Below are 25578 nucleotides of genomic sequence, written 5' to 3'. Positions count from 1 at the left end.
TTGACCCAGTTACCAACATGGTGAAGAAGAAAAGAATCTTATTTCTTTCACATACGATTACCAGAAAACAGGATTTTACGACAACTAGTGATGAGAAATATGGGAAAGAAGACCAGAGGACATTGGATCAAAGAAATTGAAGAGGATATCAAAACAGTTGGACTTGAAATTACAGATGCAGAGAACAAGAATAAAATTACCACACTTCTTAAGAATCACACATTTTCAACAGAAATGATGCACAGAAGGCCTGTAGAGATTTCAGATGAGTTAAGAACACTGTGAAGAAGTACTGGGCAGGTAAGAAGAATCAAACAGTACAACCTTCAAAGATAAAGTGTACATGGAAGACTCAATGTGGCCATAATATTATTACAATTAGTAGAAATGACTAAATGCACATTGACTCTGTTCATGTGTGCTCATACATGCATGTGTACTTTCTCTTGACCTAGCTTGTATATTTCCTTTTCTACATATTCGGTTCCTACAGGTGGATCCTGTAATCACATAGGTATAATAATCCTTCAGCCAGCCCCATGATGTACCTGTCATCCGGAGGTCCTGGGTTAATTCCAGGCCAGATCAGGGATTTTTACCTTGATCTGAGGTCTGATTCGAAGTACACTCTGCCTACGCGATTACAATTGAGGCGCTGTCGGATGGTTAGATAGTGACCCCAGTCTAGAAAGCCAAGAATAACGGTTAAGAGGATTCATTGGTGTCGTGGGAGACTTGTTACTGTCTGTGAATGTGGCCATCGTCAGGAGGTGGTGAATACAATGTAAAAAAAGAGATCAGGTCGCCCCTCTCTCATCAAGGACGAAATAAAACGAAAAGATGGTGGCATCATTTGAGAGAGATTTGAGCTGTACGTTTAGTGTTAATGCATGCACAATGTACGGTTATGTTCGTAATTGTCGCTGAACATTTGCAGTATCATTAACTGTGTTCATGGATGCCCACTGATGAGCACAAATCTGAACGGATGGGTTCTGCATTAGCTTTGTTAGAGTGTTTATCAAGATTATGGCAATGATCCTTAGACCAAATTGTCACTGAATGAAATGTAGGTTTTGCATAAAACCCCCGAAAGGAAACTCTGGTCACTTGAGTGACACAATTCAAACTAGTCAAAAAAGCCGTGCGGAGTCAAAATGTGTCATCGCAGAAACTCATGACATCTGTTTTCTGGAAGCTTGCTCATTGAATTCTTTCCTAGAAACACCACCATAAATACTGACACCTACTGTGCTTCTCTAAGATATCTTTGTCCAGCTAATAACAAATGTTACAGAGGCATGCTTGCATGTAGATTCTATCAAATCACACTCAAATATTTAGAAAAGTATAAACATTTGTGTTTATTTGTTTAAATACTTATGAACTTGAAAATCTGGAACTTATCTTAATGAATCTGATGATGTTCTTTTAAGAACAAAACATGTCATTCTATTTTAATGAAGTTTTTTTTTTTTTTTTTTTTTCAGGTTTAATACTGTTACTATGTTTTCTTGCAGGTAGTTTATAAATTTATTACTCCTAATTAGTTTCAGCAGATTAAGAACCTGACAGTTATAAAATAACTTGAGTCGAAACTGAAACGAAATTGCTTCAGATGTTGCCCCCCCCCCGCCCAAAGTAAAAGGTTACTATCACAGACCGATTAACCTTTTCCACCTGGAAACTTTTCTTGTTGATTTTTCATATTCTGAATATATTTTTTGGATGGATATAAGGCCTAAAGGAATGAAAAAAGGTATTAAAAATGCCATCTGCCATAGTTTTGCCGGAATGGTACCACTTAATATTAAAATGCTTCTAATAACTCGTAACTAATTCTTTGCTAACAGAATAACAAATTATGACATGAAAATATATACTGCTAACATTTTTGTCACAGTTGAAGCAATTTGTATCTAAAATGTCCTGTCAAATGTTCCATATTATTATTGTTGTTATTATTATTATTATTATTATTATTATTATTATTATTATTATTATTCAGACTGCTTGGCTGAATGGTCAGCATTCACGCCTTCAGTTCAGAGGATCTCTGGTCCGATTCCCAGCCGGTCTGATTAATTCTTCTGGCTCGGGGACAGGGTGGTTTTGTTCGTCCCAACATCTTCTCTTCATATTCAGACAACACACCACACTACCTACCACCAGAGAAACACACAGTAGTGATTACATTCCTCTAGATAGGATGGGGTCAGGAAGGGCATCTGGTCCTAAAAACTCGCTACAAAGATTCATCTCAATTCATACCCAACCCTGTAGAATAATGGGACAAGAGGTTAACATACACACAGGGTTGGTGTCAGGAAGGACACCTGGCCGTAAACCTGGGATGTGTGACAGAGTTCGCACCCGCGACCCCACAAATGTAGAAAAAGTGGCTCTCTCTCTCTCATTCACCTCAACCTGATGGTTGGTGGGTAGAATGACTGTCCTCGTCCAACGACCTTCTATCCTGAGCCAGCTGCTTGATTAATTGATATGGATGTCTTGAGAACTTCATTTGTTAGCCTGTGAGTCCAGGGAATTAGTAACATTAGAACCAGCACCACATTTCAAATGCATCTATTCTTTTCTTTTCTTATCAGCCTTTAATAGAGTCCAGGTCTCAGAGCTCCACATTAAGTTCTTAATGATATGCTTTCTTATTGGTAGGGATATTGCCTTGGAGGTCAACAGGCTTCTTTTTTTATTTATTGAAAGTTTCTTTAGCTTGGGCTATTCAAGAACAGGCGTCCTTTTCACACCTCCCATCAGATGTAATGATGCTTCCCAAATAACTGAACTGAATTAATTGAGTCAATTTTTCTCCTTTCAACCAAACATTAACGCCCTGTTTACCATACGGAGTACATTTCATTATCATGGTTTTTGTTTTGTTAACATTCATGTTACATTTTGGTATTGGTAGATTATTCAATTTCTTTAGTGAGGTCTCTATCTCTTTCTCAGTTTCAGCTATGAGGGCAATTAAAAGAAATAAGTTTCATAATGATAGATCCGTATTGAACTGTGATTACAATAGAGTAAAATAATATATTATTATTGTATTGAAAAGGTGGACCAATAATAATATATTATTTTACTCTATTGTATGAGGGCAATATCATCTGCGAAATGTATTGTTTGGTATAGTTGGCCATTTATTTTTATTCCATGGGCGGAGGTGGCTGAAAACACTTTAATTGCTTCTTCAAAATACACATTGAATAATAGAGGTGACAGACCACATCCTTACCTTGCTCCTTTTCTTATTTTTGCGTTGATTTGCTCCTTTCCTATAAGTGCTGTCTGGTTCTTGTACAGCTGATAGATGATTTTCCAATCTCTGTAGTCCACTTTTAGAATTCTAAGGGCTTTAAACATAATATTCCAGTTAACATTATCAAACCCTTTCTCTATATCAATGAAAGCAATGAGGAAAAAGTGGCAGAAGATTATTATTATTAGATGCGAAAAAGACCAGAAAACTGATCACGCAAAGCTCACTTAGAAGTTGTTCATTTCCTTCCTTGCCAGGCAGCCTTCAATTTTTCTCTCATCGTGGTTCTTCGTTCTTCTGTCCACTTAGCTCCTGTCTTCTTCTTGTGGTTTCTCTCTGACTCTCCTTCCCACTTGCTGAATTTCGTTCTGTAGCAGGTTCAGTCAGCGATGTCGGCCACTTTGATTCCTGATTTTTCCAGGTCTTGGCGGATTTCTGTTATCCATTTATTTGTTCTGATGTTTTCTGTTGCCTCAAGTAAGATTCTTGTCAGTCTGTTTTCTGGAAGACATTTGATGTGTCCGTAAAATTTCAGGCGTCTTTTTCTGATGTCGGCTGCAAGGTTTGAGAGCTCCTCGGTTTTTGTACGAGATTGCAGTCTGTGTCAGTTTTGGGCTGAGAATTTTTCTGATGATTTTGCGTTCCTCTTTCAGGATGTCTTCAAGTACTGTTTTTCTGTGGAGATCCAGTGTTTCACTCCAATGTAGTATTTCAGGTTTGATCTCATTGTTGTAATGTCGAATTTTGGTGAAGATTGAAAGGCATTTTTTGTTGTAAATGTTTTGCTCTCGGCCGAGGGCTCTCTTCATTTTCTGGATGCGGACCTCAAAGGCCTTCTGTTCTTTTCGTGTTGGTACTACAATTTCTCCTAGATATCGGTACTTGGTTACTTTTTCTATTGTGCCAAATTACGTGTTCAAATTCTGGAGGCTGCAGTGGTTGCACATGACCTTGGTTTTTGAGAAGGAGATTTGTAGGCCGAATTTTTCTGAGCATTTCTTGAGGGTTTCGATTTGGCTGATTGCCTGTTGTTCGTTTGTTGCGAGGATCGCGAGATCATCTGCGAAAGCGGGACAGGAGATTTTTTACATGTTTTCTTGTCATACTTAATGATTGCCAATTTCCTTGAGCTTTTAGAGCTTGTTCCCATTCTCTCATGATTTTGTCCAAGGCTATGTTAAAGAGTAGTGGGGAAAGTTCAACTCCTTGTCGGACACCGGGTTTTATCTGAAATTTTTCAGATATGTTTCCCATGAATTTTACTTGGGAGGTTGTGTTGGTGAGAGTTAGTCTGATGATTTTTTGAATCTTATTGTCCAGTCCGTATTCACTCAGAGTTTGGAAGAGGGATTGCCGGTCAATGGAGTCGTATGCTTTCTGGAAGTCCACGAAGGTGCAGATTGTGGGTTGTTTTCTTGTGTGTCGTAGTTTCAAGATGGTTTTCAGATTGAGTATCTGTTCTGCACAGGATCTGTGGGGCCTGAAGCCCGCTTGGTATTCGCATATGAGTGGTTCTAGTTGTTCCTGTGTTCTGTGGAGGAGGGCTGTCGAGAGGATTTTGTTTGTGACTTGCACCAGGAAAATTCCCCTGTAATTGTTCACATTTGTTCGGTCACTTATTATTTTATATATATAAATAATTCGCTGGGGCCATCAAGGACCACGTTAAGTCTTGTTGCATTTGACACTGAACTTGGCCTTCTTGAGAGCCCAAATTTCCCTCATTCTTTGTGAGTGGGCCTGCTTACGCTCCTCTGTCCAAGGGGCTCCGTGTCTTCTCTTCGGTTGCTCGTCTCGGTTTAGCCCGTTCGTCAATATTTTCTTGCGGAAGAGATCTCTGTTAAGGGCATCTTCAGCTGAGATATGTAGCATTTGCAGATCTTCTTTGGTATTTCTAAACCAGGGAATTGTAGTTTTGGGGTTTGAATCAAAAAAGTGAAAGATTTCTTTAGTTAACTTTCTTTCGTCCATTCTTTTCAGATGACTGTAAAATCGTGCCCGTCTTTTTCTGATTGTGTCGGTAATTTTCTCTATTTTACTGTAGACTTCCTCGTTGGATCTCTTTTGATGGATTCCATTTCTGTACTTTGATCCCAAGATTCCTCTCACAATTTTGCGTTCTTTTTTCTCCAGTTCTTCAAGGAGTCCTTTGTTGGCATTTAGAGACAGGGTTTCGGCTCCACATAGAACTACTGGCTTCAGAACGGTTTCATAGTGACGTATCTTGGTGTTTTGGGAAAGGCATTTTTTGTTGTAGATTGTGCGGGATGTTTGGTAGGCTATTTCCAGTTTGCGTACTCGCTCCTGAAGTGCTTCTTTGTCCAGTCCATTTTTCATGGTCTCACCCAGGTATTTGAATTTGTCTACTCGGGTGATGTCCCCGTATTTTGTATGGAGTTTTGGTGGAGCCTCTTTGATGTTAGTCATTACTTCTGTTTTCTCAAACGATATCTGCAAACCAGTTTGTTCGGCCATTTCCTTTAAAATTTCAACTTGAGCTCTAGCGGTTTCTATGTCGTTTGAGAGAACAGCAATATCATCGGCAAATGCTAAGCAGTCTGTTGCGATCCCCTTGGATTTGGTTCCTATTCTCAATGGACAGTAGTTGGTTTCCTGTAATCTCATCCGCCAGGTTCTGATGATCTTTTCAAGAACAGTTGAAGAGTATTGGGGATAACCCATCACCTTGTTGGACTCCTGTTTTGATGTCAAAGGAATGCGAGAGACATCCGTGGAACTTCACCTTGGATTTTGTATCGGTCAGGGTGGCTCTAATTAATGCCAGCAGTTTCAAATCAACTCCGAATTCATTCAAGATGTTTAGCAGGACTTCCTGGTCAATGGAGTCGTACGCTTTCTTAAAGTCCACAAAGACAGACACATACTGTTTGGACCTTAGTGTACAATATCTGATGATCGTTTTGAGATTTTGGATCTGCTCGGCTGTTGAGCGACCTTTTCTGAACCCTCCTTGGTATTCACCTATTTGATGTTCGACTTGTGCTTCCAAACGCTCCAGGATGGCAAGTGATAGAATTTTGTAAGTCACGGGTAGCAAAGATATTCCTCTGTAGTTGTTGATGTTCTTCATGCTGCCTTTTTTGTGTAATGGATGGATCAAAGCTATTTTCCAATCTTCGGGTAGGGTCTCCTTGTTCCAAATTTCTTCTATTTGCTTTTGCAAGATATCAAGTGATTCCTCTGGGGCATATTTCCATAGTTCTGCTACTACTGAGTCTTCCCCCGGCGCTTTGTTATTTTTGAGACGGGCAATGTGGCGCTTGATTTCATCTCTGTCGGGTGGTCTGGAATCTGGGTACCTGAGTAAGGGTTCCTTGGTCTCAATGGGGCTTTGCGGTTTAGAGCAATTAAGTAAATTCTTGAAGTAGTCTGCCAGAATGCTACAATTTTCTTCATCTGACGTCGCCAGTGTGCCGTCCTTTCGCTCAAAGCATAGAGATAGTGGTTTATAGCCAGTGAGTTTGCGTTCGAAGGCTCTGTAGTACTCTCTGCTTTCATTCTTCCTAAAGTTTTGTTCTATCTTTTCAGTGAGAGATTTTTCGTATTTACGTTTCTCAGTTCTGAACACCCTAGCTGCTTGGGCACGTTGGTTTTTGTAGGTTTCCCAATCATTTTCTGATTTCGTAGAGTAGTACTGTTTCCAAGCATTGAGTCTTTCTTGGAGGACTGATTCGCAGGTACCATTCCACCAGGCATGCTTTTTGCTTCTCTTGATTTCTGCAACGTCTTTGGCGGCCTTAACAAGGAGACTTTTGGCGTTGTTAAAGTCACAGTCATTTGGTCTAGCCTTCTCCTGGAACTCCTCGACCCTTTGCAGAAGTTTATCATTGTCGAAGCGTGTGATCTGTTTGGTTGTCTTCCTTGTGTTTGCGGGAATTGGTTTGAATTTGATAAGAGACATATAGTGATCTGAGGCCACATTGATGCCTTTCTTTACCTTGACATTCATAATCTCAGGGCTGTTTCTCCTGGAGATTGCAACATGATCAATTTGGAACTCTCCGAGAGTTTGGACGGGAGAACGCCAAGTCATTTGCTTTCTGGGTAGATGACGAAAGTGGGTCGACATGACCTGCAGGTTGTGATTTTCGCAAATGGACACCAGTCTTTTGCCATTGGGATTGGTTCTTTTGTGAGCAGGGTAATTTCCTATAACTTTCTTGTACTTCTGTTCACGACCTAGTTGGGCATTGAAGTCACCCAAAAGAAGCTTGACATGGTGTTTGGGGATTTTGTTTAATTTTTCATCCAGTAGGTCCCAGAAATTATCAACTTCGTCTGGATCAGACTTGTTCTTATCGTTTGTAGGAGCATGTGCGTTAACTAGAGCGAAGGTTTTGTTCGCGCATTTAATTGTGAGTATAGACAATCTGTCATTCACAGGTTCGAAATTTGCAACCGATTTAAGGATCTTGGTTCTAACAGCAAACACAGTTCCAAGCATCACAGCTCCATTGAGGATTCCTCTTTGCGCTTTGCTCTTGAAAAATCGGTAGCCTTCGGATTCAAAAATCTCTTCATCTGGGTATCTTGTTTCCTGTAGGGCTATTATGGATATCTGATTTTCGTGAAGAGCTTTGGTGAGGGTTTTCAGCTTGCCAGTTTGTGTAAGTGAATTTATGTTGAAAGTTGCTAGAAAGGTTTTAGATTTTGGCCTGAGTTTTTGACTCTTCGGGGTACACAGAGACGCTCCGACTCGTCTTTTGCATGATGTCGAGTCACCCCCAGAATCCGAACGAGACTCGTGCGCCGTGGCGTTCACGACGAGGGATTTATCCGAAGATTATTATTATTATTATTATTATTAATAACCCGGTAGCTTTTATGGGAAGAAGCGGTGGGCCGAGGGAATGGGGCATAAAGGCACGTTAAGTTTGCCAGATCACAGTTTGTTACATAAATGGAATCCATTGAATACTTCGATACAGTTTTTCAAGCAGCACAGGGACATATCCCATTTCAAAACCCAATTTACTAAAATACTATAAACACATGTGCTTAGCACTATTTACTAGTTTACGTACAATTCACTAGTAACGGGGTTTAGCCCTAAAAACACAAGGCATCGCCTTTACACAAACACCAAATTGTAGGGTCTCTTGGTATCCCAGATTTGCGGGATAATACCAGATAGTTCTGGGTCACGCCAGAATAATCTTAGACTTAGCAATGTTATGCGAAATCATATGCCTCGAATGTAAACTCATTACAACTAGAAATGTAAATACCGTTATATTCGTCCTATTTACTAAAACATTCTGATGCTTTCACATACTCAGTAACTATACTCATTTACACAGATCCTTTAAACTTCTCAAAGAAAGGACTTAACGCAACTTTAAATTTACAAACGACAGTTTAAAGTGATCTGTCCCATATTCAAGAGACAACATAGCTAAGCGAAACACAGGTCGTAAAACCATAATATAAATCTAACATCCATACCATGTTTAGGAGTGAAGTATACACGGGCCGAGAACCCCTTTAAAACATTAACTGGAGCTTTACACCTACTCAACATATATATAGCTTAAAGATTGCGATCTGCTTCCTCAAACTCCTCATAACGAGCTACACAACAGGAAAAATCTGTAAGTCTTACCTCCACGTCTAGTGAGTACTCGGTTCGAGGCTGCGGCAGGACCTGCCTGCGAGTGTACAGCGAACGAGCTAATAATCCCGAATGACAAGATCAACCGAGCGCTAGCCTGCCTGGAGCGAGGAAAGGCACGCGCAAGGTGACCTGCCTCTGATTGGCGCACCAAAAGGGGCGGGGTGTTTCTCACCAGTACGTGGAGCCAAGAGGAAAATAGCCCAGGATGGGAAGAAACTTCCCTTTATCCTGAGGCCATAAGGAGATGAGGACCAGACTTTATTTAAGGAAGAAAAGGGCAATCCAAAGAATACATTATACAGTATAACATAAATAAAAACTCTTACAAATAAAAACTCAATTAAACACAGCTTGCAAGCATGGACACAAATGAAGAACACAGATAAAATAAGACGAAGGGGGAGGAGAGAAAACTTTCTTCACAGAATTATTATTATTATTATTACTATGTTGTTCTTATGGGACTGACTGTGTTTAAGCCCCACCACTGGCAGTCCTGAAGATGGTTTTCCATGATTTCCCATTTTTTACACCCTGTGAGCGTCATTTTGAATAAACTTCAACCAACTCGAGTAATAGAGTCGAGAAACTCAAAGGTGCGAGTTTAACATTTACGACCTCTGTGTGCTTTAAGATTTTAATTTTGTCTTCATTAGTAAGGAATTTCACGACTTTTTTCATATCCATAACTAGGATATATAAGCTACCGAATCACGCAACATTATTTACTACACATCACTGTAGCACTCAGTGCAAAATAAATGTCTAACTTCTGAATGGATTTCAAAATACAAGCTGTAGGCTCACTGTGTTATTCAGCAATTTCGCTGCTAACCAACAAGCAAAAATTAACATTCCTGAAGCTAACAGTTTGCCCCTTAAGGTGCAAGTTATCCTGTGAAGTTCAGAAATTCAAGGCCTTTTCCCATAATCGCGCAACTGTGGCGACGGCTCTTACTCGAGTTGGAAATCACGTTTCTTTCTCAAGGGATGACAACATTTTCAGGGCTAGGAAAAATATGATCATACTAAGCAGTAATAGTGAAAATTCTGATGCAGTAAGTGCAGTATTTTTAATATAGGTTTAATATGATGAGAATCGAGACTTCGAATTTATGATGTGCTAAGCGGGAAAACGTGTTAATGAGGTAAGCACTAATGATGTTTCACTGTATTCCATAATTCCCTCAGATTTAAAACTTGTGAATGATTTCTTTGACTAGTTAATGTCAGATTTATTTGATGGTGTAGTGGAGGAATTTAGTCAGAACCTCAGCTTTGGCCAAGGTTCATTTACCAGAGATTTGAATAAAATATAATGTTTGAATGGACTCTTAACAATTCCTTTGTTATGTTTTAAGTAGAGCCAACTATGTATTTTAAATATATGTGCTGAATAGTCTGCCCGCTGGGTAACATTGCATATGATCTAAAACAGTTTAATGTAAATATAGTGTGCCTTGAACAATCTGGTGTCATTTTTATTTATAAACAGATTGGTATGCCAGCCTGTTTGTTGGCTTTATCATGTGTGTTAACACAATGTGTTTGCAATGCACTGAATAATAGCAACATTTTGACCATTTTAAATAGGCTTATATTTGAAGTAGTGTAAGATCTTTATGTTAATTTTTTCAGGCAACCAACTGCATAGTGTTTTGACTGGTCCAGTAATTTCTGCCACAATGGCATTACCTCCACAACTTGCTTCCACGCTCCTCCAACAACACGTAACAGCTGCTCTTCAGGGACAAGCCGCGTCCCTCAGGCAAGTAGATGGTGCTGCAGATACTTCCGACGAGGATGAGGACGAAGACGATGATGAGGACATTGATGACGATGATGAGAATGAAGATAGAGACGAAGATGAAAATGAAGAGGAAAATAATGAGGGTGCAGAAGAGGTAGGAATTGGTTTGTCAATAGTTTGTATAGTTTTCATTTACTAGTGACTGCATGTGAATGGTATGGAAGGGATAGTAATGCAGTGTCCTCCCCAGAAATTTTTGTTCGGGCCGTTGTCCTTCGATGTTAGGCCCCTTAAAACAAGCATCATCATCAGAAATTTTCGTCAGCCGAGTGGCAGGAATGAGTAGTTGGGCGGCAGGAATGAGTAGCCGGGCAGGGAATACTATGTATAAAATGAATATGATAAAATTTCAATTTATTCCCCTCAGGTCATTGACAGTAATATCAGGCAGGAAAACTGCTAAATTGAACTATTTTAGTATTATCACGAAAAAGACATAATACTGTAATTTGAACTTGTAGTATTATGCTGCTCGTTCATAATCGTGTAACTCTGGGGCATACCATTCGGTTCCTGTGGGGTGCCATACAGGTTTGTGACGTTCCGCAGAATTGAGTGCTCACGTGGGATTCAGTGCTAATCCAGACACCCCACGCTCACGACACTACGTGACAGTCCTTAAATTTCGATGTAATTTATGCAATTATGCTGACAATAATGATGATTTAAAGTATTTACATTTTCATTTGGAGGACCCAATGACTAATATGTACTAATATTATATGACTTGCACATATCCAGGTTATGTTGCCCATTAAGAAGGTGTTAGGAAGAACACTTGTAATGCTTACTGTATGTAACTGTGTTCCATTATCTCCGTCATTCATACATGCATACATATATCTTTATTACAGACTGTTACTTTCAGTGTTTATTCTGCAAGTCTGTGTGAATTAACTAAGCGCCTCCACAGTGCTCTGTTATAATTAGTGTGGCCTGCTCTAGTTCCACATGTCTTACCTTAAAATCATTACAAAAGCAGAGTCTGACAATTGTTGCCTTTATCTCGTACCCTCCATGGGTAGTCTATCCTCCTTCATTCACCTCACATGACCCCAGCACTGAAGTCATTTATGCACACAGCTTCATCCATCAAGATAATTTCTAACTTAACCTTGATCTCCTCAGTCTGTGTAACCTCCTGCCATTGTTTCCACTTGTTTTTATCAGCAAACATCTATACTACTTTCATGTCTGTTATACTTCTTGCAATTTCCTCATTAACGACCAGCACACTTTTGAAGGCCAGGAGGCTGGCTGTGTTTACTTTCCTTGTCCGCAGAGTGCCAGGATATATGTGGGGATTCGTGTGTGAAACATTGTATTCCAGAAAAAACGTAATATTTGCCTTAGGCTGTTGAAACAAGGCAACTGGCATATTTACACAATTCACTGACACTGCCTTCAATCTCCGAGCTATTCTCACGTGCATCAGTCTGATCACCATCCCAAACTGCATCATTCTGACTTCCGTCCAATGCACTTGCGATGCCCGTCTTCAAGAAACTCTTCACAGTAACGTCTGTCGACACCATAACCCATGCCCGCATAACCCAATCACACACAAGTTCAACTGATGGCCTCTTTATATTGCTTGCTGGTGTCAGCTCATGCTCTCTTTCTGCCATCTATTCGGCATACAATTTGTGTATGTTGTCCTTGAAGGGCTTGTTGACGGAAATATCTAAGCGCTGTAGATAATGTGAGAGTCCACCAGCAATTACAACGAGATCAGTTTTCATTTCCTGAAGACGTTTTTTTTGTGTCTTCCACCAAGTGTTCGCAGAAACTGTCCCGCACTAGCATTGCTGGGCGTCGAAGCAGTTCCTCTGGCCGTGCTCCCCACACCGTATGGACCCAGTCCTGGACAGGAGCTGTATCCATCCATGCTTTCTCTTGAGCCCGTACATGAATGCCTTTGGGAAACTTCGCTTTCGGCACTGTTTTTCTTTTGAAAATAACGTACGGTGGCAATTTTCTTCCGTCTGCACTTATTGCTAGCATGACAGCAATGTTGTTTTTCACACCCAGTTGTATGTACAAGCACGCTAGATTCTCCCTTCTTGTTGATTTTGTCGCTGAAATCGCCTGGCATTCTCTGGCAGAGAGATGTTCGCCTTCGCAGACACAATCCCTTTTGTCTCATGAATCTACGGAACAACCTCGGGTCACTTTCAGATCCAAACAGCTGATTCCTCCTTTAATCACTAGTTCCCGCGCTTTGAAATGTAGCATTTCGCAACTCCGTAACGTAATGAAGCAACTCTTCTTCCAGCTCAGGAAACTTACCAGTTTTCGGCCCTCTGAATGCATTACGTGTTCGGTTGGTGGTTTCTAGCTCAGTTTTCTGTTTATGCCAGTAGTGAACATTAAACTCAGTCACACCGAATTCTCGACCGGCAGCTCTGTGACCATTTTCTTAACGTACTTTATCTCTTTGAGTTTAAACCCAGCCATGTTTAAACCCATGTTTCTAGGGAAATTAATAATAATGTTATTTACTTTACGTCCCACTAACTACTTTTACAGTGTTCGGAGACGCCGAGGTGCCGGAATTAAGTCCCGCAGGAGGTCTTTTACGTGCCAGTAAATTTACCAACACGAGGCTGGCGTATTTGTGCACCTTCAGATACCGCCGGACTGATCCAGGATCGAACCTGCCAAGTTGGGGTCAGAAAGCCAGCACCTCAACCGTCTGAGCCACTCAGCCCGGCCTGAAGAACTTAAAGATCGACCTACAGAAGAAAACTTAACTGGGAAACAACAATGAAATGTGAAGACAGAATACCGGTACTTGTCGAGAATATAACAGATGGACGATACCTAATACCGTGATCACTTCACTGCCTGGACAGGGAAACACTCCCAGTTCACGTGATCATCTCTGCCGGACAGTTAGCTATAAGCATATTGGCGAAGACAAAAAAGTGAGAGGGATGGCTGAGTGTGCCTGACTGGCTAGGAATGCAGCCTTGAAGTGGGTGTTTGCGAATTAGGTATTTTTGTTACAACAGCTAGCCTCAACCGTTCTACAGGTAGAAAGAAATGCAGCCTCTTGTTGTACTGTCACGTACGAAGTACCTTTTTTTTTTTTTTTTTCTAGGGGCTTTACGTCGCACCGACACAGATAGGTCTTATGGCGACGATGGGATAGGAAAGGCCTAGGAGTTGGAAGGAATCGGCCGTGGCCTTAATTAAGGTACAGCATTTGCCTGGTGTGAAAATGGGAAACCACGGAAAACCATCTTCAGGGCTGCCGATAGTCGGATTCGAACCTACTATCTCCCGGATGCAAGCTCACAGCCGCGCGCCTCTACGCGCACGGCCAACGTACGAAGTACCATAACAGCAATTGGTACAGTTCCGATATTTAATATAGGCACGGCCATGCAATACCCAAACTTTATTTCGTGTATATACCATGTCTTTATGACGTCAGAATTTAATGCGAGTTATGTGTGGGGGTTTTTCCCTGCAATTTCAAAAGTTAAGAATGAGGAGAGAGATATACACAGTGGCGAGTTATATGCAAGCAAATACGGTAGCCACTGAGAGTGATCAGCAAGACTGGATAGAACTGCGTGCAGCTATGCTGCATTTGAGACGTGACAAACGAGCCGGCTCCAGGACCGGCACACAATTGAAGTACTCCATGTGGACTGTCCCTGCAAAGCAAGCATGCTATTGGTCAATGCAGAGGCGATTGTAGAGAGTCATAAATCTGGATACTGTTGGGGAGGTTCTGGTTAACGTTAGAGTCTCTGGTCATTAACAAGGAAATTGAAAGGACTGTACTTCTAATTTATGAATAAGGTATCCTGAATTCACCCAGCTTTTTCTCCCATACAGCAAGTCAGTCTAAAAGCAGACCTGTGTAAAGACATTTTCGTCTGGGTGATGACTTCTTTCTTACAGACCCCCTGTGGGTGGGAGACGCAGACGAAGAGTATACCCACAGTATCTCCTGCCTGTCGTAAGAGGTGACTAAAAGGAATGACCAAGGGATGATGAATGTAGAGCCATGAGAATACTTTAATTAGTATCATTACATGTGGAACACCATGGGTCGACGTATTGCAACTAGTACCACCTCTGAGCAAAACCCTGGGTCTACGTTACACAGGAGCAGTACCTTTATGCGAGAAATGCTACAGTTTTGGGCATAGTTTGTGATGATGGTCATCGTGTGTATTCCACCGGTCGGTTCCACTGTGTTCAGAATGGGTCTGCATTACGTATGAGTAGTACCGCTTTATGCGAAACATCATAGGTCTGTGTTGCCTGTGATCAGTGCTTCTAAGTGAGGAACCCCACGGGTTTGGCTGGGACCCGTGTTTAGTACCACTGTGTGAGTAAAACCGTGGGTCTGTGTTGCGTGAGAGTAGTGGTACAAGGTGAACGAAACTAAAATTAAAACGTCGATGTGTATCCACTAACTAGAATCTAAAACGGATGATGAAAAAATGATCGTGAAACAAACGATCAGTGGATCCAATTCACAATGCCTTCAATACTGGGATGATACTCATTATCTAAAGGGTTCCAAAATCCAGGTCACTGGCCCCCTCATAATGGTACTAATCACTGGTAAAGCAGAACCATGTTGTTCCTCCTATAGTCATACTAATCCCTATATGACCAGTTATCAATTTTAGGGGCAGCCTGACATACAAATTACAGTAGAACCTCGATTATACGTTCCCGGAAACTACGTTTTTCTGTAATATTCGTTCAAATTATGTCGTCCATGAGCATCTTAATTAAATAACTTTGTAAATATCCCGCATTATCCGTTCCTCAAAGAAACAATTTCCCGGGTCAACCGTCCAGAAATTTCAGTCCCATCAACGCTAAATCCTTGATCACGCGTTTTTCAAGAAACTGTATCTATTTCAAGATATTAGAATCATTCCGTATTCACGGTCAGGCATTTTAACGTGGGTATGAGGGCTGGTTCTAGGTTCACTCATTGTACGATTACCGTTACCGTAATTGAGGGGCTATTAAATGGTGGGATGGCGACCCCGGTCTAGAGAGCCAGGAATAACGGCAGAGAGGATTTGTCACACTGACCATGCGTCACCTTGTAATTTGCAGGCCTTCGGACCGAGCAGCGGTTTCTTGGTTGGCGGAAGGCCCATTGGGGTTGTAGTTTGATTTGCTTTAGGGGTGTTTGTAAGATTATAAGTATACATATTTCATTTTTGTAAATGTTTAGTCAAATTGTTGATAGTTCATTTGTTCCCGGATTTTCCATTTTCCCATGTTTTTTTTTTTTTTCGTGGTCCAAAAACGGAGAGTCGAGGTTCCACTGTATCTCAGTTTATTCCAAGATTTCCTTAGTGCACATTATCACTATCAAGCGAATACCACGATAAAGAACTGCGTAGAACTTTGCGAGAGAATAAAACATATGAAGGTACCAGAACACTACAACATCCTTTTATTTGATGTCGTCAGTGTTGTGTGTGTCCTCCGCCGCCTACAAGTTCCACAGCCCACCCATCATCGACGTTTTGAGAGACCACGAGGCGGACTGCAGTGCGCTGACGTAATCGTCTGTGACGTCAGCCAGCGCTATATATTGAGCGACGTTTCTATCTCTCCAGGCACTCCCACAGTGTCCAACGACCAGACTACACCGTATGTGAGACACGGAGGTACCCTCTTAAATAAGTGTTCTGAACAGGTGGACTAATTCTGGCCGGGAGGTTTCACCTCAGGACATTGCCTCATGTATCCTGCCTCCCGTATCGCCGTTGTGCATCCTGTCCTAGCATTCTGCTACACATGAACTTTAATACAAGTTCCCTAAAAGTTCTCAGACTTCAATCCAAGCATTCTGCTATTCATGAACTTAAGTTCCTTGCAAGTTCTACAACTTGTAACTAGCATTCTGCCATTACTGACTTTCTACAAGTTTCGCTTGTCATTCTGCCAACTACGGATAGTCTTCCACTGTCATGGACATTCATTCATCAGAGCAGACTATCTTATCAAGATAGAACTCATTGTACATAGAAATATTGAAGTGTATAAATTTATATAATTTTAAGACCCTCAGTCTGCTAATTTATGTTAGCATTGAACGTGTGCAGCACATTAAACTTCAAGACAAGTTTCGTTCTTTTGTGTACATACTGTATGAAAAGTTCCAAGTGATAAACTTTTATGTTGTGCCTTGTATATCAAGTTCCTTGTATACAACAGTCAATATATAGGCTAATATCCCCATCAGAAACTAAAGAAAAATATGCCACATTCACATTTAGTAATAATAATATACATATAATCACTAACATCCTAAAAACACAGATCCTAAAAATTGCTTTCAAAACCAGCAGCACTAATGAAAGAATAGTATTTAACTCTCACACAGTAAATATTAGCAATAAATACACAAATTCTGGGATATATAAACTGGAATGCCAGGGATGTGGGTCAAGTTATGTCGGACAAACTGGTAGGAGCTTTCTCATAAGATATACATAATACTGCAATGCTTTAAAATATAATCATTTCTCTGCCATGAGTAACCATCACAAAGACCACAATTATACCACAATAGATAAAGATCTAAACATTTTACAATGTGAGCAAAGAGGTCCACTACTCAACACTTTAGAGAATTTTTAGATTAGTACGGATCAGTATAAGAACCGAGCCTTCAACTTCAATGAGATAAGTGAAAAAAGGAACGTAATATGGGAAACTTTCATTCCAATTATTTGTAGTAAGAAACAGGAACAGAAGAATTCACTGTTATTACACTCAGTTTCAGTCACCCATACTCACCCCGAAGCCCCAACCTCATTTTGCCACTCCACCTCCTCTTAGCAACACGTCTTGCGTCTCGACTGACTTGCTTCCGCAGTCGAGAGCTGACTCCATAGTTGGAGAACATTAGTAATACAAGCAGGCCACGTAATGTAAGTTAATTTTCGTTCTTCATAACTTACCTTAGATGTTTTCCTGTTGGTCACCATTTTTCAATTCGTAATTTGATTTGCATTTTCCATTTCACAGACTAAAAATCAGATGGTTCAACTTCAATAACATTTATGTATATAGCCCATGTCTGAACATAACAACTAAGCCAACAGTTTACAGATACTAGTTGAACTACACCAAGGGGCAACAAAAATATTGAAACAAAAAGACCTCCAGCTCAAGACACTTTTAACAATCACCATCTCACAGTTTTTAATTTTCATGCTTTTTGAGAAAAACTTTTTAACTAACATTTCATTTTGTGTGTCGTATGCTTTTTAATTTATTATATACCTGTATGTCTTACTGAGGATGACCCAATGTCGGGTCAAAAAATGTCTATATCTATGTAAAGTTTAGTCTTAATTGGACGTAAAATATTATAATATTGACTAGGAGAATATCAATCTAATTTTGTAATAAGTTTTGTCAACCCATGATATTCTGAGCAGGCGTCGATAGCACCATATCTCAAAGGATCAGAGTCTTTTGGCAGTGTTATCTGTTGGTTTAGTAATGTCTGCAGATCTTCAGCACTTGTTGCAAGCAGAACAGTATCATCTACATATAGCAGATTATTTATTGTGATCACATTAACAATGATGACATCCAGTTTTCTTTCTAGTGCTTCAGAAAATACCCTTTCAGAGTAAATATTGAAGAGGAGTGGAGATAGAACACAGCCTTGCCTCACTCCTTGTTTAATTTCAAAAACGCAGGTGTTTTGTGCTGTCAACCTTAACTGATGTGGTCTGATTCCAATACAGGATGGTAATAATTTTGATATCTTTGCCATCCATGCCAATATATATTTATTTATTTATTTTTATTTACAGTATTTCCATGTAATAGCCGGCCCCGCGGTGTAGGGGTAGCGTGCCTGCCTCTTACCCGGAGGCGTCGGGTTTGATTCCCGGCCAGGGATTTTTACCTGGACCTGAGGGCTGGTTCGAGGCCCACTCAGCCCACGTGATTAGAATTGAGGAGCTATCTGACGGTGAGATAGCGACCCCGGTCTAAAAGCCAAGAATATCGGCCGAGAGGATTCGTTGTGCTGACCACACGACACCTCGTAATCTGCAGGCCTTCGGGCTGAGCAGCGGTCGCTTCGTAGGCCAAGGCTCTTCAATAGTTGTAGTGCCATGGGGTTTATTTCCATGTAATAAGCTGATATTTTCAAGTTTCCTAATTAATAGAAGTGGTTCACTTTTTTGCTACTGTGTAAATGTTTTTGATACAGCGTTTCAGTTGTCAGTCAAGTTCCTCTCTAAACAGCCAGTAGCTTTATCTTAGCACTTACGGTATATATAACCTTGAAAGTTAAGTTTTGACTGCAGTACATGTATCATGGAACTGTAAAAAACTTGGGCTGTACCTTAATTAAGGCCGTGGCGTCATACATTCATTAATGAAATATCCGAGGTCAAGAAGCTAGTACGAAGAATGGCAACATATACAAAGTGATGTTAATTTTCTAGGTGTGGTGTTTTGAATTCTTGCCTAGGTAAGCACTCTGTTTTACCCAATTTCATATGTTATTTTTTCTTGTTGTAGGAACCACTTAACTCAGGTGATGATGTTAGTGATGAGGACCCATCGGATCTGTTTGACACTGACAATGTTGTTGTGTGTCAGTATGATAAGGTAAGACAGAACCCCTCTAGTATCTCTAATACCTGCAACTTAAATTCTAAAGATGATTAACTTGGGCCTAAATTTGACTGTTCTATGTTGTTTAGGTTATTGTAATTATTTAAATAATTTCCCTCTCTTCTCATTAATGTTTTGCATAAAGATATGGCAAGGGAAAAAATATGGGAGGTTTGAGGGAAAATTTTTTGACTACTGATTTACAACCAAGAAATATCAATTATAGTTATTAATGTAGCACAAGAAATAGTCGAACCTCGATTATCTGTTCCCGGAAACAATGTTCTCATGGATTATTTGTTCAAATTACGTGGTCCTGCGAATATTCTAATCGAATCGTGTATTAAAAACCCTGCCATTATCCGCTCCTCAAAAGAAACATTTTCACATATCATACATTAAGAGATATAGAACATGTAGAATGGTCCGTATTGAACTGTGATTACATATAAAATTAAAAGTTTAGGTCAACAGTTCCACCTTTTCAATACAAAATTTTTGTAATGTGGCTTACATTGATGAAACATTTATTCGGAACTAGTTTCGACCTAAGGTCAAGGTCATTATCAGCCAACAACACAAATTGCACAGCATATTGAATAGTCCATAAACAATGTACATATATCACAGAAACATTGTGGTTTGATGCTGTAAAGTTGAAGATGAAACGGTCACAATGGAGATGAAAGTTTTGAATGATGCATAAATTGTATTAAAGTAAGGCACTTAGCTGCCTTAACTTTTATCTCCATTGTGACTTTCATCTTCAACTCTATAGCGTCAAACCACAATTTATGTGCGAAATATGTACATTGTTTACGGACTGTTCAATATGTTGTGCAGTTCGTTTAGTTGGCTGATGATGACCTTGACTTTAGGTTGAAACTAGTTCCAAATAAATGATTCATTTGTAATGTACCCCGCATTACATAAATTTTGTATTGAAAAGGTGGAACTGTTAAACTAAACTTTTAATTTTATATGTAACACATCATCCATCCATAAATTTCGACCCCATTAATGCTAAATCCTTGATGAAGTGTTTTTCAAGATGTGTAGAATTGGATATAATGCATTTAGGCAGTTTGAGGACTTTTGAGAATAGATACTTGTACTCGAGCACAACATGACATAAGCTTTAAAAGTCGAGTTGGCCTAATGGTAATTTTTGCCGTACAAGACTTACAAAAACGTACTCTATACACCGGTTACCAAATAACAAGAACAAAAGGACTTCAATGTCACGGATCCTCACGTTAATGTCCCCTCGTTGCAGTGATTAGAGCAAGTACGGGAAAAGCGATCGGTGATGAACATGCTTAAAGGATTATCTTTGCATCACATTCGTCTACTATTGTTCGTGGAAACTGCAGAAGTCATAAAGCAGAGTGGCCACAATGGTTGGAAGGAGACAGAGTGCATTCCAACAGTTCTCCTTGAAGACGAAATGAGTTTCGTCAAATATACGTACTTGTAAAAAAAATGTATTTTTTGTTTAGGGTTGGATGTTTATTTTTGATGGTTACCGCAGAGTAGGTTTTTGGCACTTCTCTCAGGGCACTAGTTACTGGGTTTTCAGACAGGAATAGTCATGAGTTTACAATATGCTTGGAAAATTTCTCATGACTGAGATATTCTTACAGCTGTAGTTGGCAATGGCTCACTTCTGAGTAAGTAGGACAAAGTCTTTACAAAATGTAGTTTCTCTGCACTTTTGCTCATTTTGACGTGTTACCTTAGGTGAACCTTTCACAGTTGCTACAGTTGTCAATGATGCACTCAAACTTCTGGCTATATACGATTGTATTCTTGTGACCTGAAGAGATGCTGCACCTTACATACTGTACATAAATCCATGGGAGGTTTTGAGATATTACTGTACTGGCTCGAATATAAGATGGGAATTTTTACGTTAATATGTCCTTATGAAAACTGCAGTCATTTTATATGCACAGCCTACCATTTGAAAAAGTGTTTATAATTTCCCACCTTTAGTCTACTGGCTTGTACAGTGAGTGTCTTAACGCTCTTTATAGTTGAGCACAAGGTCACGAATAAATGGAGATATTCGACAAATTTGACCATTGTCTGTTTTAATGTCTCAAGTTTTAGTGATGATGTTTCAGTTAAATTTGTGACTTGTGATTATTGATGGGCAGAATCAAATATAATGTATTTGAGAACTTTTGAAAATGGATACTTTCATTTTCGAGCACAACATAATCTTTAAATTCGAGGAGGCCTAATGATAATTTATGCGGTTCAAGACTTACTGTATAAAAACTTACTACATATATGGCTAACCAAATAACAAGCGCTGATTTAAAAAATAGAAGTGATTTTGTGCTTTTCTGTAGGATGTGTTTCTTCTATCAGGTGAGTTGGCCGTGCGGTTAGGAGCACGCGGCTGTGAGCTTGCATCCAGGAGATAGTGGGTTCAAAACCCTCTGTCGGCAGCCCTGAAGATGGTTTTCCATGGTTTCCCATTTTCACACCAGGCAAATGCTGGAGCTGTACCTTAATTAAGGTCACGGCTGCTTCCTTCCCACTCGTAGGCTTTTCCCATCACATGGTCACCATAAGACCTGTTTGTGTTGGTGTGACGTAAGAGAAATTGTAAATTAAAAAAGTCTTCTTCTTCCTCTTCAGATTTTAGCCTATTTCGGATGCAGGCAAACAACATAATATTTTCTTCTGCTTGCAGAAATTTGTTGTCATTGACTGTTGTGTTTTATTTAATTAGATTAGAGAACTAATAGAACTACTTGTGATCAATTCTTATTTGGCTTGGCGTTATTTAGTAGCCTATTTTTCAACGAACTTTGCTTGAAGTTACTGGCCTGAAAAAAGATCTCACGAGAAAGTGTCATGGTTTCTGCAGTAAAACTGAATTTAAAGTATTGAAGTTTTTAACCAATGTAATTTATGTAATTCAGTTTTGGTGCACCAGTACTGAACGTCATTATGTAGGATTAATTTCTTATACATGAAACGCAAATTAAAGCTAATTTTTTATTAATAAAAATATCTTCAAATATTGGGGTGCGCAGATTGAATTACAGTATTCGCGTTTACAGAGTACGGTTCAGGTAGCCATTTTCCATACATGTACGCGATTAGTCGAGCTGGATATTGATTTCAAAGTAACCAGTACATAAGAAGTAACGCTATTGGCTGGGTAGGAACGCTACATTTACAATCAACCAATCATCGTTACGGTTTCACATCTCTACACTCAGGACTGCATTTTGTTTATGCACGTCTCGTGACATGTTCATTCTTTATCTTTCGTTCGTGAAGCAACGTGTATTACTGTGCCAGTTAACTCTCTTGCCAATATGGATCAAAAGAAGCAAATACAGTTTTCTTTAAAAGAAAAATGTGAAATACTTTGGGAAGTGGAGAAAGGAGGAGAGAAGGAGAAATAGCGAAGAGGTATGATATCAGCCCTTCTAAGTCGTAAAATTCCGTACTAATGAAGATAAAATTAAAATCTGTTAGAAAGTGTACTGGCTGTCCGCATCTTGAAGCATGCAGAGGTCGCAAATGTTGAACTCGCTCCTTCGAGTTTTGATTCGATCACTAAGTTGGTCGAAGTTTTGTTTGATTCAAAATGGCGGCCAAAGTCATTCCTGCCAGTTGCACATGGTTGAGTGTAACCTCAAATCATTCTCAAAGGGTGTGATCAGACAATAATGTTTAATAACCCCCTGCTCTGAAATAAAAGGCTTCTACTGCCAACATTTGTTTTAGAAAGGGTGTGTTCTGCAGCAATATTTTTAATTTTTTTTATTGGCCCCTGTGCACATGTTTTCATATTTGTTGTTTGGTGTTTTTACAACTTTCATTGCACTTGTTATTTTATGAGACCCAGCAGAAAAGGTTTTCATAATTGTTCTCTACTGTTTTTCACACCTTTTAATAATATGGTAGATATAGTTTACTTTGTACACATGGATACACAACGTAAAATGTCCTAATGTCAGAAAAGTATTTAGTGTTTGTATATCCCTATTGGATTGGATAGTTTTTGGTATTCGTATATTCAGTAATACGTTTTCTTGCTTAACACGTTATTTTATGTTGTCCTCTGTAGAAACATCTTAACGAGGTTTTCCTGTATATAATAAATGCCGTAAAAGAATACTAAAACTACCCTATTCATAATTCATAAAATAAACATCCGTAAGTTCAATAGTAAATTTTAGAAATAGTCCGAGCAATATGATCGCAAAGTTTATACAGATTTTTTTAAAGAAACATTTTAAGTTCGACAGCAATGGGCCTACTCAACATCATTGAATTTTGCAACAGAACCAAGGAGTTTGAATTAGAGGAAAGTAACGCAAAATAACATATAAGTAACATAAAAGACCTGTATTCCAACATACCGATTTCTAACAGTAGATATAAGTGATAGAAATCCGTGTGATGATGAGGGGAAGAGGAAGATGTGCGTCAAAGTGTTCAATAGAGTTTGACTCTTGTGCAGACAACAGACATGGCATGTAGTCTTCAGGATTTTCTTCTGTCATGAAGTAATGTGCCAGAATCTGTGTTAAATTCAAGTGCAGTGGTTGTTGACTGACTTGAATATTTGTTTTTGTCTGGGAGTGTTCAGAAGAAAGTCAGATTTTTTCAAAATATAAAATCTAGGACATAATGTACCGGTACAGGGTAAAATTTCAGATGCTTAAAACTTGTTGCAAGTACCTGTACTTTATATCATTACTTCATGTATATGCACTAGTGTCCAAAGATTAAGCATAATCACTAAACAAGGCCATACTGCCTGATAGGAATGTCAAACGGATTGCTGAACAAACGGTCGCTGACTCACACACCATGTGTCACACAACTTGCCCCCAAAAAAAAAAAAAAAAAAAAAAAAAAACAGTGTCAGAAAGGTTCTGACAGCTATGGTACACCTTTGACAACAACTAACAAAACTTGGCAATGTCCTCCACAACAAAATATGCTGTTAATAGGGTGTACGGTTACCCCTAACGGCCACACATGCTTCGCAGGGACGTGGCATGCTCTCTGTCAAATGGTCCAAGAGTTCTTGTGGCAAGAAAAGGCAATGTGTAAGTCTTGGAGAGTCCTTGGTGGAGGCTGACAGGATGCAATTCACCTCCCCACTGCATCCCAGGCATGTTCTATAGGATTCAGATCCGCAGACCTCAGTGACCAGTCCATGCGATGAATGTCTTCCCCAGCCAGAAATTCATCCACCAGAGCAGCACGGTGCGGTCAGGCATTATCGTCCATTAAGAGGAAGTCTGAACCAACTGCACTCCTGAAGAGTAGGAACATGTGGTCTCAGTACCTCATCCCTGTATCTCCGAGCGTTAAGTGTTCCTCAGACCACCCATGAAGAGATGCAGGTCTGTACGACCATTCATCATGATGCCGCTACACACCATGACGCCACGACCACCATACTGGTCCCGTTCCACGATGTTCTGTGGTTGTATCGGCTACCCGGTTCTCTCCAGATTAATGTGCGGCGGGATTCATCTGTAAAGAGCACATGCCTTCATTCATTCATGGTGCAGTTTCAGTGTTGATGGCTCCACAGCACACTCTGTGCTGGAGTGAGCGGGATGCACACCGATGGACGTCGGGCAAACAGCTCTGAACCTCCGGTACACAGTTTGCCGGGAAACGGCAACCCCCGAGACGGCTGCAAGCTCTGCCATCAATTGTCTTGCAGGTGCACTCCGATTTCGTTGGGCGGGTAAGGCCATATATCTGTCCTGCTGTGGGGTGGTTACCCTTGGTCGACCTAGTACTGGCCTACGACTAACATCTCCTGCGTCTCGAAATCGTCTCCAAAGTCTGGAAATGACACTTTGTGGCACATTCAACAAGGATACGACGACTTTGGTCTGTGTCTGGCCTGCTTCCAGATGGCCGAGTATTATACCCTGCAAAACGGGGTCCAAATGGCATCGTGTCATTATGTTGTCACGTTCACCATGAGGCTACACTCCGCACACTATAACAGGTAAAACACGACGGAGAGAATATGGGGCGCAGGCACTGGCTGTGTTTACCTTACGGTTGCCCTGCTAGTCAAAGCAGGAACACACTTTTCCTATACAGAGCGAGCAGGTAAGGTTGGTAGGTGCATATGTCGTGCGATTTGCGCTCTATTTCCTGTTGTCCTACTTACTCGTAACTTATGCTTAACTTTTGGACATTAGT

The 25578-nt window shown here is 40.1% G+C and overlaps 1 protein-coding gene across 1 annotated transcript in view; it reads left to right on the top strand.

Annotated features, from left to right (window-relative positions):
* Positions 1-25578, top strand: part of TfIIA-L (transcription factor IIA L) — a 96445-nt gene that overhangs the window by 65890 nt on the left and 4977 nt on the right. The window contains exons 4-5 of the mRNA XM_067156899.2: positions 10557-10822; positions 19273-19362. Coding sequence (XP_067013000.2) covers positions 10557-10822; positions 19273-19362 — 356 coding nt within the window. The remainder of the gene's footprint in view (positions 1-10556; positions 10823-19272; positions 19363-25578) is intronic.

The sequence above is a fragment of the Anabrus simplex genome, chromosome 13 (assembly GCF_040414725.1).
Source record: "Anabrus simplex isolate iqAnaSimp1 chromosome 13, ASM4041472v1, whole genome shotgun sequence".
Lineage (NCBI taxonomy): Eukaryota > Metazoa > Arthropoda > Insecta > Orthoptera > Tettigoniidae > Anabrus > Anabrus simplex.
The sequence above is the reverse complement of the archived record's forward strand: the minus strand, read 5'-3'. Positions and strand labels throughout refer to the sequence as shown.